This window comes from Diabrotica virgifera, chromosome 3 (assembly GCF_917563875.1).
Source record: "Diabrotica virgifera virgifera chromosome 3, PGI_DIABVI_V3a".
In the NCBI taxonomy this organism is placed as follows: Eukaryota; Metazoa; Arthropoda; class Insecta; order Coleoptera; family Chrysomelidae; genus Diabrotica; species Diabrotica virgifera.
Genome location: NC_065445.1, coordinates 178,928,164 through 178,944,634, shown reverse-complemented (window position 1 = coordinate 178,944,634; position 16,471 = coordinate 178,928,164). Strand labels below are relative to the sequence as shown.

Below are 16,471 nucleotides of genomic sequence, written 5' to 3'. Positions count from 1 at the left end.
TGTTAATTTTGCGATCGGAAACAAGGCGGATTTCGAGGCCATAATTGACATTATAACCGGTATAGTTAAGAGAAAATCCGAGTTGGAACGACTGGAGCAGAATGGGTGAGGCGGGTCAACACAATAGTTGTAAAATAAAAAAATAAATATAAAAAATAAAAAAAATAAAAAAAGCAAAATAAGAAATAATAAAAAAAATAATCCGCGTCAGAGAAATATGACCCTAATTCTTCTAGGGCTCATTCTATCCGCCACACTACAGAACAGTCACCCAAGTCCTGCCGTTTTCAGGCAGGGGTTGGCCCACCTTCCTCCGTGTAGGAATCAGACTTTTCTCTATTTAGTCCTACCGTTTCTAGGCTGGAAAATAGACCCTTAAATGACCCAATGCTGCTGGTTACTTTTTTACAGACAGCTCGGGATATCCCCATGCATCGCTCCCTAAGGAGCACGTCCAGGGATATTCCGGGTCGGAAGAGGGGGTGGTTTTAGTTGGTAGGCGGCTGGTCATGGGGGGCATGCGGGACACACGGGCCATATTGTGGCTGGTGCGCCCTAGCGTGTTCTCCTTTCCTGTCCGAGTCCAACAGTACTAGGGACACCTTCCCTAGTCTGCTAAGAGCGTTCCACCTCAGTCCAAAAAAAAGGATGTTTAGGTAGACCTTTCTTTACTATACATGGTTAAAAAATGTGTAAGAAAATTCGTGGAAAGTTACACGATTTTCTGAGTCGTGCCATTTTGCACATATCTCAAGAATGTTAATATAAATCTATTTACAAAGAGGCAGGATAGTTGTATAGTTGTTTAGTTATTTCGTAAATAAAAATAAAATTTTAAGTCTGTAAAATTATTGCAGGGTGTTCCACAAACATATTCATATCACCACAATTTTCTGAGTTATGCCATGTCGAGTATGCTTAAAAAATACTAATCTAAAACAGTTTGCAACGTGGCAGGATAACCGCAAAGATATTTAATACATAAAAATTAATTTTTATATCGTTAAAACAATCGTACGGTATTAAATAAATATTATTTCCCTGAGTAATGCCTCGGATTTTTTACACACCTTTTAAATCTAATGTATCTTTATTTTAAGTGATTAGATCATATTATTATTTAAGTTGACGCAATAAAAGAAATTAGGAAGAAAATCAATAATTTTTACAATTTATTGGTTATAGTGGGGTATGTACCTATTACAGGGTGTCCAGAAACTCTCCTAACAAACGAAGAGCGGATATTCCTCAGATAATTTTAAGACAATTTAACCCAATTCACCTAGTCGGAAAATGGAAGCTGGAGCTGTTTAAAAATGGCGTCTTGTAATTGGTGTTTTTAAGATAGCTTCAGAACGCTTCTATTTAGAAAAACGAAAACTGGTACACCTATTTATCTTTCAGAGATACATGGATTTCATCAATTGTCAATTTTTAGTACCGGTCATAGGCTTCCGTTTTGGGAAAGGAAACGGATATTTTATCGCATAACTTTTCTGTTTTTAACTTTTAAGCCTTTTTAACACTGAATTATTAAATTCTGGTGCATTCTAGTACTAAAAGGTACTCTTGCTTTAAGTCAGTAGAATACGCCTTTTTCTAGAAAAATTAATTTGAAATTGTTTTTTGAATTTGAAACAATATTAAAAAAAATATTTGGAAAAACTAAAACTGGTACGTTTATTTCTCTTCCAGAGATGAATCGATTTTATCAATTGCGAATTTCTAGTACCGGGCATACGCATCCGTCTTGGGTAGATCAACGGATATTTTATCTCACATAACTTATTGGTCTTTAATTTTTAATCATTGTTGGTACTAGAGTATTAAATTATGTGGTATTCTAGTACTAAAAGTTACTCTTGCTTTAAGTCGGTAAATACACCGTTTTTTTTTAATTTTTAAAATTTTTTTCAAATTCAAAAAACGAAAAATTTTAAAATAGATTTTACTAGAAAACGGTGCATCCTACCGACTTAAAGCAAGAGTAACTTTTAGTACTAGAATACCTCACAATTTAATAATTTAGTGTTAAAAATGCTTAGGTTAAAGAAAAAAAGTTATGCGATAAAATAATCGTTGCCCTACCCAAAACGGACTCCTATGACCGGTAGTACTAGAGATTCGCAATTGATGGAATCGATTTATCTCTGGAACATAAAAAGGCGGACAATAGGATTTAGGCGGATTTAGGAAGCATTTTCGGATTAGGTGAATTGTGTTATTGTCTTCACATTATCTGAGAAATCTCCGATCTTCGTTTTTAGGAGAATTTCTGGACACCCTATATGTTATTAGTGGTTTTATCGAATTTAAAATTAAAAAAACATTAATTATTGTAATTAATTAAAAAAATTAAATATTAGGTACTTCAAAGAAAAAATGTCATAAAGAAACAATTCTATGACATGTTCGTCTATGACATTTAACTCGAAAACATTAACGGAAATATTTTGATTATTTTTTTCAAAGAGAGAAATTTGATTTAGAGTAACGGGAAATGTAAGATCTTTTATATTAAGGACATTACTATAAGGAGGGTATGAAGTAGTTCTGTTAGGGTTTATGTTAACTGAATATAATGCTGATACAATGGCCCAAGCAAAACAAGCCTGATCGTTTTTCATAACATTGATACAAGCTTGTTTTACGGAAACTTTAGAATGAAATTCAATATATGATGAGGCTCCTTTAGCCATTTCAAATTTAGTAACGTTTATTTCTAAAGACACAATTTTATTCAGTGCCCAGCCACTTTGAGATTCCTCGAATTCGGATAAATCGTTTAAAACAACATCTTTAACGTATTTATTTATTATTATTTATTTAGCGTATGGCTTAAGTATATCACAGAATATATTTAGATTTATGCATTATACAATGCATCACAAACAGATGTCCAATCTTTAACGTAAACTCCAAACCAATCATTTAAATCGGTAGTCACATCAATAACTTGATTTTTAGTGTTAAAATATTTTCTTTCTAAAATGTCCACCTGGTCAGCTTTTTTAATAAATTACCCACAAAATGTAGTATTTACTTTAAGCATGTCCATTATTTTTAAATTGTATTCAATTTTTTTTTAAATAGTTTAAAAGCATCAGAAAAAACTGTAAAATATTTTTATGCTCTTTGTGAATAATTATTCCTGTTTGTACTATACTTTGAAAAATTAATACTATATTTCTTCAAATAACCTTCGCTTTACGTCTACGTCTATTATTTAACCCACTACCCGCAACAGAACTTAAATTTTGAAGTTCTTTGAAATTTTTGAATTTTCCTAACGCGTCGTGTGGAATGTGCAGCTGTTTCCGGTGATGTAATACTAAAATCGATACTTTTTTTGTTTTTGAATTTTGAGGTCGTCATTACCATCTTGCATGAGGACCGTGAGAATATAAACATTCATTTAACAAAATATAAACTATTTACGGTTTCCTAACGCGTTGTGTGGAACGTGATGTTTGCGGTGATGTAATACTAACATTATAATCGATGCTTTTGTTTGAATTGAAACACCTGCATTATATAAAAACATGTCGAAACATGTTGAACATGAGATTCGTTTATATGAATAAAATGAAATGGTAAAAAATCTTTGGCCTGAATCGATATTAACGACGTACCGATATTACCTGCGTTCCCCATTTATCATATTTTGCTACCAAATAACGCTTCCCATCGCCCCTAACCCCTCGTCACTTCTTCACACTTCATCCAGAGGCTACTTCCACTACAAATGTATGATCTTTTGCTACTAAATAATGCTTCCCGTCCCCAGCCCCTCAAGGGCTTCTCTTACAGAAGCCTACGGCCCCAATCCCCTCTGGCGTCACTTCTTCACACTTCTTGTACATCCAGAGGCTACTTCTACTACAAATTTATCATCTTTTGCTACCAAATAACGCTTCCCGCCCCCCGGCCAACCCTCCAGGGCTTTTCGTACAGAGGCATACGGCCCAACCCCCTCTGACGTCACTTCTTGTACACCCAGAGGCTACTTCTAAAGCCACAACGCCACCTAGACATCCAACTGTCCGCCATCTTTGATCTCAAATTCCCACAAATACACTACTCACGGACGTACCTTTTTTTCTATAACTTCCAACTTAATGCATTAGAAAGAAATCGAAAAACTGTGACCCACTGAAAGAAGCCTCTGAGAAAGGGTATACTCTATATTTACTGTGCCTTGTAACATGACCCAAATAAATTACAATTAAAATATCTTTTTTAATAGAAGCCAAATTCATTCTTCGTCGAATATCATGCGACTCTGTCCTATTACTTAAACACAAGCCTCTTTTATGACAGAAAAACCGTAACTGTAATCTGACACGTCAATGTCTAACACTGTAACTTATATAATTTTTTTAGAAAATATTCTGTATAAAACATATTGTAACAACAATAATTATTGAACCCACGATTTTGCATAGTCTCCTGCAATTTATAATGGAAAATTAATTACTCTGATAGTTACTATAACTATATAATCTGTTATACTGTGAACAGCCGTAGCGTAGCGGCATGACAACTGGCCTCATAAGCCAGAGCGCCCGGGTTCGAGCCCAGGCATAGACAATCCATTTTCATTTCTAAAAATGATACAAGCTGTTCACCGTGCCTCTGAGAGTACGTTAATCCGTCGCTCCCCCTGGGCTAGTGTGTACATCGACACTAGTTACTTGAAACAGGGTTAAAGATGTAAATTGCGCCGGAACTTTATATATACTTTGTATAACAAACGAAGATGCAGCCACTTATTCTTTAGTTTTACTTCAAAGTTATTCAACTACTAGTAAATACTACTTAAAATAGAGAATGACGCTAAGGCCAGACAAGCGATAATTTACGGTGCGTCGGTGCCATAAGAGCAGTAAAATGAAGCGCGAAAATGGTTCCCACGGTGAGAGTAGTGGATGGCCAGGCGAGCGGTAAAATAACGCGCAGCAACATAGGATAGGACCCATTTTCGCGCTTCATTTTACTGCTCTTACGGCGCCGTGAATTATCGCTTGCCTGGCCTTAGCCTAAGCGAAAGGCCACACGGTCGATAATTTACGGCGCCGTAACAGCAGTAAACCCATTGGTTGACTAACTCCTCCACCAATTGTAAGACAAAATCGCAGTTAGTTAGTCAACCAATGCCTCGTCAGGTTTACTGCTCTTACGGCGCCGTAAATTATCGCCCGTGTGGCCTTAGCCTAAAGTTAACTGATTGTACTATACACTTATTTATTATCCATGTTTTTCTCACCTGAACTATTCCCTTGTTCATCCTTACATTCTCTAAGGTCTATTGCTGTGAATAATTGGTTCTCCTCATATGTTTGCTCACACTCTCTAAACTCCTCTTTAATTTCCATTTTAACTTTCATAGCTAATAATAATAAACAAATTTAGTCCAAGCTGTGGGTGAAAAATAGGTCAATTTCAGGATATAATTCAGGAATTTTTGAAACCTATCAGGTGTTGTAAGGGACGATGCCAGGAATAACTTCTACTAAAATGTAACAAAAAATTGTGTGCGCTCTTTTATTTATGAGGATTTTAATTTTGCAGCTTAGGATACCTATTCATTTTAAAGAAAAACTTTTAAATTGAAAGTTGTAGTAAATTTAACAAAACCTACAATTTGAGCCATGGCAAGTTTAATGTCATTAATTTGTTATTTCAAAACAGCCTGCGACAGGTCCAAAATGGCCGTTTTTTGTAATTGCATTATTTATTGTAAAAATACCCTTTTTTATTCTTTAAGGCTTTAAAATGAAGACCTTTCAATTCCAAACATAAAAAAATTTGTAAAGACCGATTGGTTAACTTGTTGCTTAGATATTATAAATTGTTTATCCCGAGAGGTATCGAAGGCTATACCTTTTTGAAAAAAAAATTGTAGAGAGTAAATCCTGGATCCACTCTCCTTCTAAAGACTTATATTTTCATATTCTGATGTAAATAAATGCATAAAACATTTATCAACCTCTGATTTTGGGTTTGAAAATAAGGGGGCAAATTTCGATATAAACATTTTTAGAACTGAAGCGGCCCCTGTACATCCTATGAGTTTATGTTTTATATACAGGGTGACAATCAGGAGCCGGATGTTTTTAGAACGCACAGTACGAAGTATAAGGGGATGACAGTGGGACAAGCGCGGCGTTACTACCTCTGCAGTAGTGTGCTATTTCAGTCAAGGTTACCAGGTCTACTGATTTTTCAGTAGAACTACAGATTTGAACTCCAATCTACTGATCACTGTATAAAACCTACTGATTTGAACTCAAATTTACCGATCTACTGAAAACTTCTACTGACAAAAATCTAAAAAAATTCAAAAACCAACATCCAACAACGTGTTAATCTTCTTTGTTTTCACTTTACCTAAATTTCTATAAATAGTCGGTATATGGGATGTTTAGAATTTGTCATGGTAATAATGATGTCAAGTGGTTAGCCTTAAGATAACAAGGGACTCTTGAGAGAGAATTGCTTTGTTTTCAATAGACCATATTGTGTCATGTGTTTCCAATTTAGGAATATTGATACAACCAAACCATCGGGTATTGCGACGCCTCGATATAATTTATGAGGTGATTTATGAGTATCTGATGAATAGGTAGGTACTTTATTTTTTGGTAAAAGAAATGGGTAATTTTTGTCTTTAGTACTTTTCTGTTTCCAATTTCCAATATTTATTTAGCATAAAAACAATATTTATTTAGCAAATTTATTTATTTAGTTAATTGATCTAAATTGTCCTTTACCTGTCAATTTAAACGAAATTCTTTTTCCAAAAAGTAAGCAGACGTTACAATGTCTTTACGAATATGTAACGTCCTGTAAATTTAAATTTTAAATAGGCTTAGATAATAAAATTAAAAATTGTAAAAATATCACACAAACTTGAAAAATGTATCCATTAATATATTATAACACCCTGTAAATTTAGATAATAAGTAGGCTTAGATATAAACTTAAAATTGTTATTGTAATACCATACAAAAAAAAAACAAATAGTCTGGCTAATTGGCTATGTCAAAGCCATTAATAAAAAAAATATGTTTTGATGTTTTCTGGCAATAGTAAAAACTACATACCTACATTCTCCTTTTTGTGTCAATTAATTTAATTCAATAATTTTTTTGTACCCTGTATAAATAATTATCTTAATGTTTGAAGCAATAAATGTTTATTAGCAATAAATGTTAAAAATTATTTTATTCTAACTTTTACGCGCTCACTATATATGTATTATATAAAAGACCAAATAAATAAATAGTATGTAAATTTCTGTGAAGGCTTTTAAAATACGAGATTACTTGGCCGCGTCCGTAATATAAAGGTGACCGTAGATACCAGTTCATAAATAAGGGAATCTACATAAAATAATTAGCTTGGATAATTTTAAACTGGCCGTTATTTACAAACTGGCCGTTATTTAAACACTGTCCGTTAGTAGAAGTGGCCGATTTTAAGAGGTGGCCGTTAACACAGGTTTTACTGTATTAGTGTAAGAGCTGTGAGACATTTTTGAGTAGGTATTTTAGGCAACCTGAAAATTTTTCAGGTGACTCTTCTATGATAGCCTAATACAAAAATGCCGGTCTGGCTGGAGGGTAGCGGTTATTTTCCCCAAAAATAACCGCCAAAGTTAAAAAAGGGTAAAAATTGTTATTACAAAAAATATCATTGATATGACTTGAAAGCAAATTTAAATATTCAAATATAAAGAAAATAAACACACCAGGCGGTTTGAGGGCGATTTTAACTCTGCAAGATACTTGCATGGGCGCCCCAGGATTATTTTCAGGGGGTGCATCTGAACTTCAGAAGATTTCATCTGAATCTGTACATACTATTAACGAGTATAAAATATACAATTATACATGCATAGCTATGTACACTCCTTCCGGACAGGGAGGTGCAATTGTTATTTTGACAGGGTATTTTTTAATTTTAAAAATAAATATTCTAAAAAAGACAGTTTTTTTTTGGTGAAATTATCCAATTGCTATGTGATCAAACAAATTTCGCGTGCATATAAATGAAACCGCTATAGGTAAGCAGCAGTGTGAGAAAGATCGTATATCGATAGCTGTTTGCGTACTCTGTTGTAGCTGAGCGAGTCCGTTCGCTCGAGAAAAATCACGTGACCTGGCGATATCCATGTTGTTGTGCCTCGAAACGTTAGAGTAATTATTATATATATATATACAAGAATAAAAAACCGCTAAACGCCGTAAAAATGAGTGGCGCATAAAATATTCCAGCTACAAAAGATCTGATATGAATGTTACGTGGCGCGAAAATGGATTTTCATTTGATGCAAAACAAAATTTTAGTTTTATTTTAAAATATTTTTCCATATTATTTACTAAATTTGAAGTAAACGCGCCACAAAAGAGTAACTTTGATACAGTTTGAATTTTGAAACTCTTTTGTGGCGCGTTTACTTCAAATTTAGCAAATATTATGGAAAAATATTTTAAAATAAAACTAAAATTTTGTTTTGCATCAAATGAAAATCCATTTTCGCGCCACGTAACATTCATATCAGATCTTTTGTAGCTGGAATATTTTATGCGCCACTCATTTTTACGGCGTTTAGCGGTTTTTTAATCTTGTATCAGGAGTTTTTCAAAGGTATTTATAAATTAAATGTATGAAGTTGAATGCAATGTTCCTCTATTACACGTCAAGCTTTATAAATTGTCACCTTTTATCATATTTATGAAGCCTATAACCTAAAAATTCGAATTTTCCCGGATATAAGGTATACATCGTTAGATTCGTCTTGAGTCCTACAAACGCTAAGTTATTGGCGCAATTCGTACGTTAAGGTTGATCTGAACCCCTCAAAAAATAACTTTGAAGTTCAAAAATTTTGAAAAAATTTGAGAAGGTGTATGTGATTACTAGAAGTATTTTGACAAATTTTGAGCAAACTTCATGTTTTCGTTTTCGAAAAAACTCAAAAATACTCTTTTTTTCCAAGTATAAAGCGGGAAAACCAGACATACAATTTTGTTAATTTTCTTACAGCATAAAGATATAATCCTAAGAAATACTTATGAATTTTTTGAAAATTTTTGATCTTACAGTTTTGCCACAATAGGAAAAAATAATATGTTTTGGCTTATAATAAAGCTACCGGTAAGAAATCGGACACAATTTTAATAACAACATATATAAAACTGTAAGAGTGAAAAATATTTGCAATAAAATGTTGAATATTTTTTCCTAAACATATGAAAAATCTCGTTAAACAAGAATTATATCTTGAATTGCCGCTGTGAATGTGTGCCACCATGAAGTGACTCCATCTACAACATCGGTAATATTTATGTTCGATAGATAGCAGTACCTTCTGCTAGAATCACGTCAAACACAACTTTATCCTAGCAGCGTTGCCATATAAATTACTTTGTACAACAAAATGTTTTATTGTATTATAGTTAGTAGGTAATATAATATAGATACAAGCCTACTATAACGTCTATTTATAACGCATCAACGTGACCTTCTGAAATTAATTTAACTACTTTTCTTGAAATATTGTCAGTCCCCTTGGCCGTATTAGATTTTGATATATTTATGGCCGGTACTTTCTGTCTCGATTAAACCCGAGTTGGCTTTTTAATGTTTTTAAGTAACGTATAAAGTTGTCTTTTTATTTGTATTTTTCATGTATCTCCGAAGCTTTGTATTTTACTATGAATTGGAGCATAAATAGTCTTCTTTTGTCAAATAGTTTTTCTAATAACTACCATCCATGGTGTTTCTCTGTTGTCGCACTTATTTTATTAAAAATTATAATTGAAATCATTATATTATCTTTAAAGTTTTCATTGTTCATTACTTTTTGCATTTGTGGTGAGCTAAATTTAAAGGAAAACAATTGGGCGATATTTAAATAGATATGGAGTAAGAGTAAATAAATAACCACTTCTAAAATTAATTCAGGAAAGGTTAAAAAATATTTTCACCTTCATATTAAAAATAAAAAAAGGATCAATATAAAAGGAATAATAACAATAAATTTTAAAATCTTACATCTATATTGATTTCTTCTATGTACAAAAACAACAGAAATAAATAAATATTAGCGAAGACAAAAGAAAAAATGTGTTGACACTTAATAATATGTTAAATAAACGTATTGATTAGTCTGATGCAAGTAGAATTAGAACTGTTATATGGAGCTAATCTGGATCGGTATAAATTAGACGAGAAAGAAAAAAAATCTAATAAACAGTTTCTTTGAGAGCAGGAAGAGAAAGAGTATGGAATATTAGAAAATGAAAACGGCGCGGCAGAATAAACATCGATAAAGAAGTAAAAAAGGAAACGCGATAACGATATCTGGAACAATTGTCTTATCTGATAAGACACGAAGAAAAGCCAGAAATTGCTATCAAAACAAAAAATATAGTAAAACAGTGTGGATTGTTTGTGTGCTTGGAAAAAGGTTATCGGTTTTTATGAGCTTCCCCGGACGGGTTAGTACGTGACAATAAGATTGTGGAAGTTAAGTGACTGTATTCAGCCCGAGAATATACACCTCTAGAGACAGCCAAATCCATAAAAACATGTAGCTTGTTAAGTGAATGTCCCTAAAGAAAAAAATAACTTCTTCTTTAGCCCGTTTGAATCCACTCCTGGACAAAGGCTCCCCATGACTTCTCCACTCTTCTCTGTTTTGTGCTATCTGGTACCAGTTTCTCCCCAATTTTGCTTTGAAGTCATCTAGCCATCGTTTTTGTGGTCTTCCTCTGCTACTACTATGCTCGCGTGGTCTCCAATGTACAATGTTCTCGTCCACCTTTCGTTGTTTTGCCGTGCCACGTGTCCTATCCAGTTCCATTTCATTTGCGCAATTCTTCCAATTACATATTCCACCTTCGTCCTGTTTCGTACGTCCCATTTCGAATATGTTCTCTCAGAGATACTCCTAACATGTTGAATACCCTTTTTTCTAGATTTATTGGTATCTTTTTGTTTTTCAACACATCACTGAGTTTTGCAACTGCTGCCCAAGTAATTCGGATACTTCTAGTTATCTCTGCCGTTTGATTCTGTTTGCCTAGCTTGATCGTGTGACTCTTCGACACTTTCGATCTCACTTCCATCTAAGTCGATTCTGATATTTTGATTTGTCATCACTTTTGTTTCTTTTAAATTTATTTTTAAACCGCTTTTCTCAGATTCCTGTTTAAGCATCTTTAGTATGTAGATTAGTTCTTCTGTATTGTTGCTTATGAGCACTATGTCATCGGCAAATCTTACATGACTTAAAAATTTAAGTGACAATTTAACTTTTTCTTCTAAGACATAAGGCATCTTCTAATGCAACAGTAAATAATTCTATATTCTATATCTGGAATCAATCCTTGCGTTGTTCATTCCGTCTAATACGGCCCAGAGTTCTATGGAATCGAATGCCCTATTGTAATCAACAAATGCCGAATCAAGAGGTTCATTGTATTCGTTACACTTTTCGAGAAGTGTCCTTATTGTCTGTAGGTGTTCTACGGTACTATAACCTTTGCGGAATCCCGCTTGTTCAACAGGCTGGTAACTATCGAATTTATCTGATAGTCTGTTGGTCATTATTATTGTGGTAAGCAGTTTGTACGGCATGTACGGATGTGGTAACAGACTTATTGGTCTATAATTTTCGAGTTTGTGTTTGCCTCCTTTATTTTGTAGTAGAAGTAGCTGCGCATTTTGCCAAGTGGTTGGAATAGCAATATCAAAGAGGCACTTCTTCATTATTATTTTAACTGCCTCCAAGGTAGTTTAACCTCCATCTCTAATCATCTCTTTTGTTATTCCGTCGTCTCTATATTTTCCATTTTTCATTTGATTTAAGGCATTTATAACTTCCTCGTTAGCAATAAACCATACCATAATAATAACGTTAGTAATAAACTATACCATTTATACTACAGCCAACGATCAAATGTGTAATTTGGAAGAGAAGTGTCAGAAGAAATGGAGATAAGGAGAGGGGCCAGGCAAGGTTACATACTGTCGCCGTTATTGTTTAGTGCTTATTCTGAAGAAATCACAAATTAAGATATATGTATACCTCGTCCAATTTACTTACCGTTGCACGTCATCCGCGCCATAGCCTGTGACACGATACCAACACGAAATATCTAGGCGGTAGGTGTGTTCCCCTTTAGAATCATTTTGATTCTAAAAAAGAACACACCCACCGCCTAAATATTTCGTGTTGGTATCGTGTCACAGGCTATGGCGCGGATGACGTGCAACGGTAAGTAGATTGGACGAGGTATAGTGGAGAATAAGGACTCTCTCTTAACATCAAAAAACCCAAATTTATAAAAAATAGCAAGAACAACAATACAAATGAAATATTAACGGTAGGCGGCCAGCAGTCTGAGAGAGTAAAAAAATATACTTACTTGGGAACGATAATCACAGAAAATAACGATTACACTGCAGAAATAAGAGAGAGAATTGAAAAAGCACGTGCCAACTTCGTGAAAATGAAAAAGATTTTATGCAGCAAAGATCTGATATTGGCCCTCAGAATAAGGCTAATTAAATGTTATGTACACAGTGTGCTTTACTATGGAGCTGAATCATGGACATTAAATCGAAATGCAATAAATCGACGGTTCTCTTAGCAAGACAGAGACGAACTAGTTTTGGTGTTAGTGAAATAGTTATGAGTATTTTTTTCTGTTAACAGTCATTTTTAATATCTTTATTATAACCTTTTGGGTCTTATTCTGCGGTATCTCATGAAACTGATTACGCAAAAAGATCTCATGGGAATATTTTTCCCAAGAAACGCGAGGTTTTCGCCTTGCTTAAACATATTTTGCTGAATTTAAAATCAAAATCCTATTATTACATCTACAGATGCATATGAAATATGATACTACATCCATGGTCGTCGTTCACATGTTTACAACAAACATATTGTTTCCATAAACTATAAGCGCTAAAACAAATTTAGCAATTTCCCTATTTTACTTTGCAAAATCCAATTCGCGGTGTGCAAGTACTTGGAAGGGAAACGAGAAACGACCGTGCGCGAGTCGCGGAGAAATATTGCAACTATCTTAAATAATTCATATTGTCAATTGAAATTGTCAAATTGACGTATATTTCATACCCTCTGTCATTGAAACAGAAAAATTATATATTGCTCCACAATATTGATATGATATGCAATTATTATATAAAGGTAAATTTAATTAATTGTACTTTGCTTGCAGTACTGCATTTTAATAACTAATTTTATTTACTACATATAATTGTTTACGTTTGCATAACATAACCTGCATCTTATTTTTTCTTCTTATTATTTTTTTGGACTATGGCCTTGACAATTATCCAGCAACCAGGACTAATATAATTGGCCAATATAATTAAAAGTGCGAATAAAAGTACAGAGCGTAGAAATAGAGGTCGCTTTGCCGAACTTGCACGGTCCCAATAGTCATTAGTCATGTCACAACACTTGATTATACATTTGACGCACTCTCTGTCAACGTGTTAAAAGGTTTATGTGTATAAACAAAATTTGTGCAATGTAATACATTTTTACATGATTTGTAGACAGTGAATGGAAGAGATCGTAAAATTTTATTACCATCTTTCAGTGTTAGATAAGATGAATGCCTGACTAACTTGAATATTTTTTAGTTACAGAGAAACATAATATGTAATTAGTCTATGTTGTGAGGCCGCTCCCGTCTGAAAAAATTCTGATTTGGTTTCTTTGCGGATTCCTATTCAAAAATGTCCCCTTTAAATAAATCAGAAGGGTGCTGGCGAAATTTGTGGGCAGAAATTGTTTAAAAAATGTTTCTAAACAAATTCACAAGAAAACCATTTTTTGTACAGAAAAATATTTTTACCTGTTTTTTGGGTCATTCTAAGCAAGAAAGATATCTTGTCATTCTTCTCAAAAGTTGATAGTTTTCAAGTTAAAGGTGAATTGAAATCTGAAAAATGCAAAAATACACATTTTCGAGGCGTAAAAACTCATATTTAAATTATTATATTTAAGGTTTAAACTGAAGTTTAAACATTCATTTTTTAAATTCTGAGTAGTAATCGGGTCTAACTTCAATTTAGACCGTTGTTTTTTAATTGTTAATTATGCACGTCCATCAGATTTTAATGCCAATGCGACAGGCTCTATTTCAACAATCTCCTATTTTGCCCTGTAATTTTTTAGGTTTTTTGGCTCCTTCTAAACAAAAAAGATATATTCTCATTTTTCTGAGAAGTTTCCCAGTTTTCGAGTTGTAAGGGATTTAAAATCTGAAAATTGCGAGAATACACATCGCTTGCTGAGAACATTAGTGACGTAACTTCAAAAACGTAGTTTGTAGCGCCGTAACTGTATCATGTATGGATATTGAACGGAGAACAGATATGTTTTAATGTAATACCGCCACATGTTGCGACTTCTAGGGGTATTTTACAGAAACGTTTGCACAAGATTCCGAAGTATGGGAGAGTTGTGGAAGGAAGTAATAGGACAAACAATTTATGTTTTTATTTAACTATAAACAAATTAAGGAGAAGAGCATGCAAAATATGTTTATGAATACCCTTAATATTGGAGATCGATTTCTTCGAACAAGTTGGGCTAAGTCAAAAGAGTATAACATCGTTCAGAAAGATAATAGAGGAAATCATCAAAAACGCACAACTATAGACGAGAAACTTAGGGAAACCGTAAGAAAACACATAAATAGCTTTGAGTGCGTAGTCTCACTATTTAAGAGCTCAAACTCGTAGAGAATTACTTGATGGATCATTAACCTTAGCTCAGATGTATAGATACTACAAAGAGTAACGAGAAGAAAAGCAGTTGCCATCTGTCAAAAGATGTACCTACATATGAAACATTTTTTAACACAGAATGTAATACCTCTTTTTTTAAACCAACGAAAGATTATTTCGCAACTTATGAGGTGTATAAACAATGCAATCAAGAAGAAAAATAAAAAGGCCAAGAACAATACACACGTCACATTCGTGGTAAAGAAAGAAGCCGAGAAGAAAAAGCAAAAGATATTACAAAGCCTACATAAAAAATAATAAACTCATAGTAGCTTGCTTCGATTTGCAAGCAGTATTACCTACACATTGCGGAGATATTTCTACATTTTTTTATAAGTCCTGCCTCAATTGCTTTAATTTTACGATTTTCGAAGTAGCATCGCAAACGGTTCCTGATTTTTTTTGGCACGAAGCCATTGCTATGCGAGGAGCAAATTAAATTGCAACATGCCTCTTTAGCTATCTATCTACTTTACCTGCAGGAAAAGATATTATTTTTTATTCCGACAACTGCGTTGGCAAGAATAAGAATAAGGCGGTTTTGGTGGTACTTATGTACTTATATGCAGTTACGCATGCTGAAATAAATAACATTACTCACAAATTTTTAACTGTAGGTCATACCCAAAATGAGGGGGATTCGATGCATGCAGTAATCGAGAAAGCAAAAAGCGAGCATTAAGAAGTAACACAGTTTTAACTCAATCCATGTCAGTGGCCACCTCTAATAAATGCTGCAAAAAAAAACGGTAGGTCCTATAAAGTGAATGAAATGGACGCTGAAGACTGTTTTGATTTCAAGTACCTTTCAAAAATTTTTGGGCAAAAATTCACCAAAAATTCGGATAACGAGAAAGTAATATGGAATAATATACCAATTCTTAAAGTAGAAAAGTGTTTTCCTACAAAAGTTTTTTACAAAACTAACTTTGACTATACAACCTATAAAACTATTGACCTTTCTACTCGTCGTTTTTCTGATAATAATAATATTTTACAGCAATATAACTCAAAAACAGCCTACGAAAAGGCTTTTACTGTAGGAGAGAAAACAAAAGAGCATTTACTGGAATTATGCAAAACAAATCTTATTGCAAATGTACACCAATCATTTTATTTCAATTTGTTGAGTTAATTTCTTGTAAGTGATTTATAATATACAATTATAATTATTAAATTTATCTAGTAAACTACCATTTATAACTTTGTCTGGTTTTTCATTGTTAATCTGTATAATCGTAGCAGTTATGGTTGATGAGTTATTTAAAAAGATAATGCAATACCGCCATATCTTACAAATATTTATAACGGTTAAATATCGCTTGTTTTTAAAAAAAGATATCCATTCGTGTGCTATTGAATTACTAATATTCTAATATTCAATTACTTGTCTTAAAATATCTATTTTGTAGAAGAAGAAAACTGCAGTTGTATCGGTATTGAATGGGATGTGCGGTATATTAATATAAATCTGAGCTTTTAAGCTTCGAAAATGCGTATTATCACATTTTTCAGATTTTAAATCGCCCCTAACTCGAAAACTATCAACTTTTGAGAAAAATGACAAGATACCTTTCTTGTTTAGAATGACCCAAAAAACCTAAAAAAATATTTTCCGGAGCAAAAA

The 16,471-nt window shown here is 33.3% G+C and overlaps 1 protein-coding gene across 2 annotated transcripts in view; it reads right to left on the bottom strand.

Moving 5' to 3' along the window:
* LOC126882241 (zinc finger protein 85-like) overlaps positions 1 to 16,471 on the bottom strand; it is a 72,628-nt gene that overhangs the window by 15,350 nt on the left and 40,807 nt on the right. The window contains exon 2 of one of the 2 annotated variants that reach the window (XM_050647064.1): positions 5,267 to 5,389. The exons of the other annotated variant lie outside the window; for it this stretch is intronic. Coding sequence (XP_050503021.1) covers positions 5,267 to 5,389 — 123 coding nt within the window. The remainder of the gene's footprint in view (positions 1 to 5,266; positions 5,390 to 16,471) is intronic. 2 annotated transcript variants of the gene reach the window in all.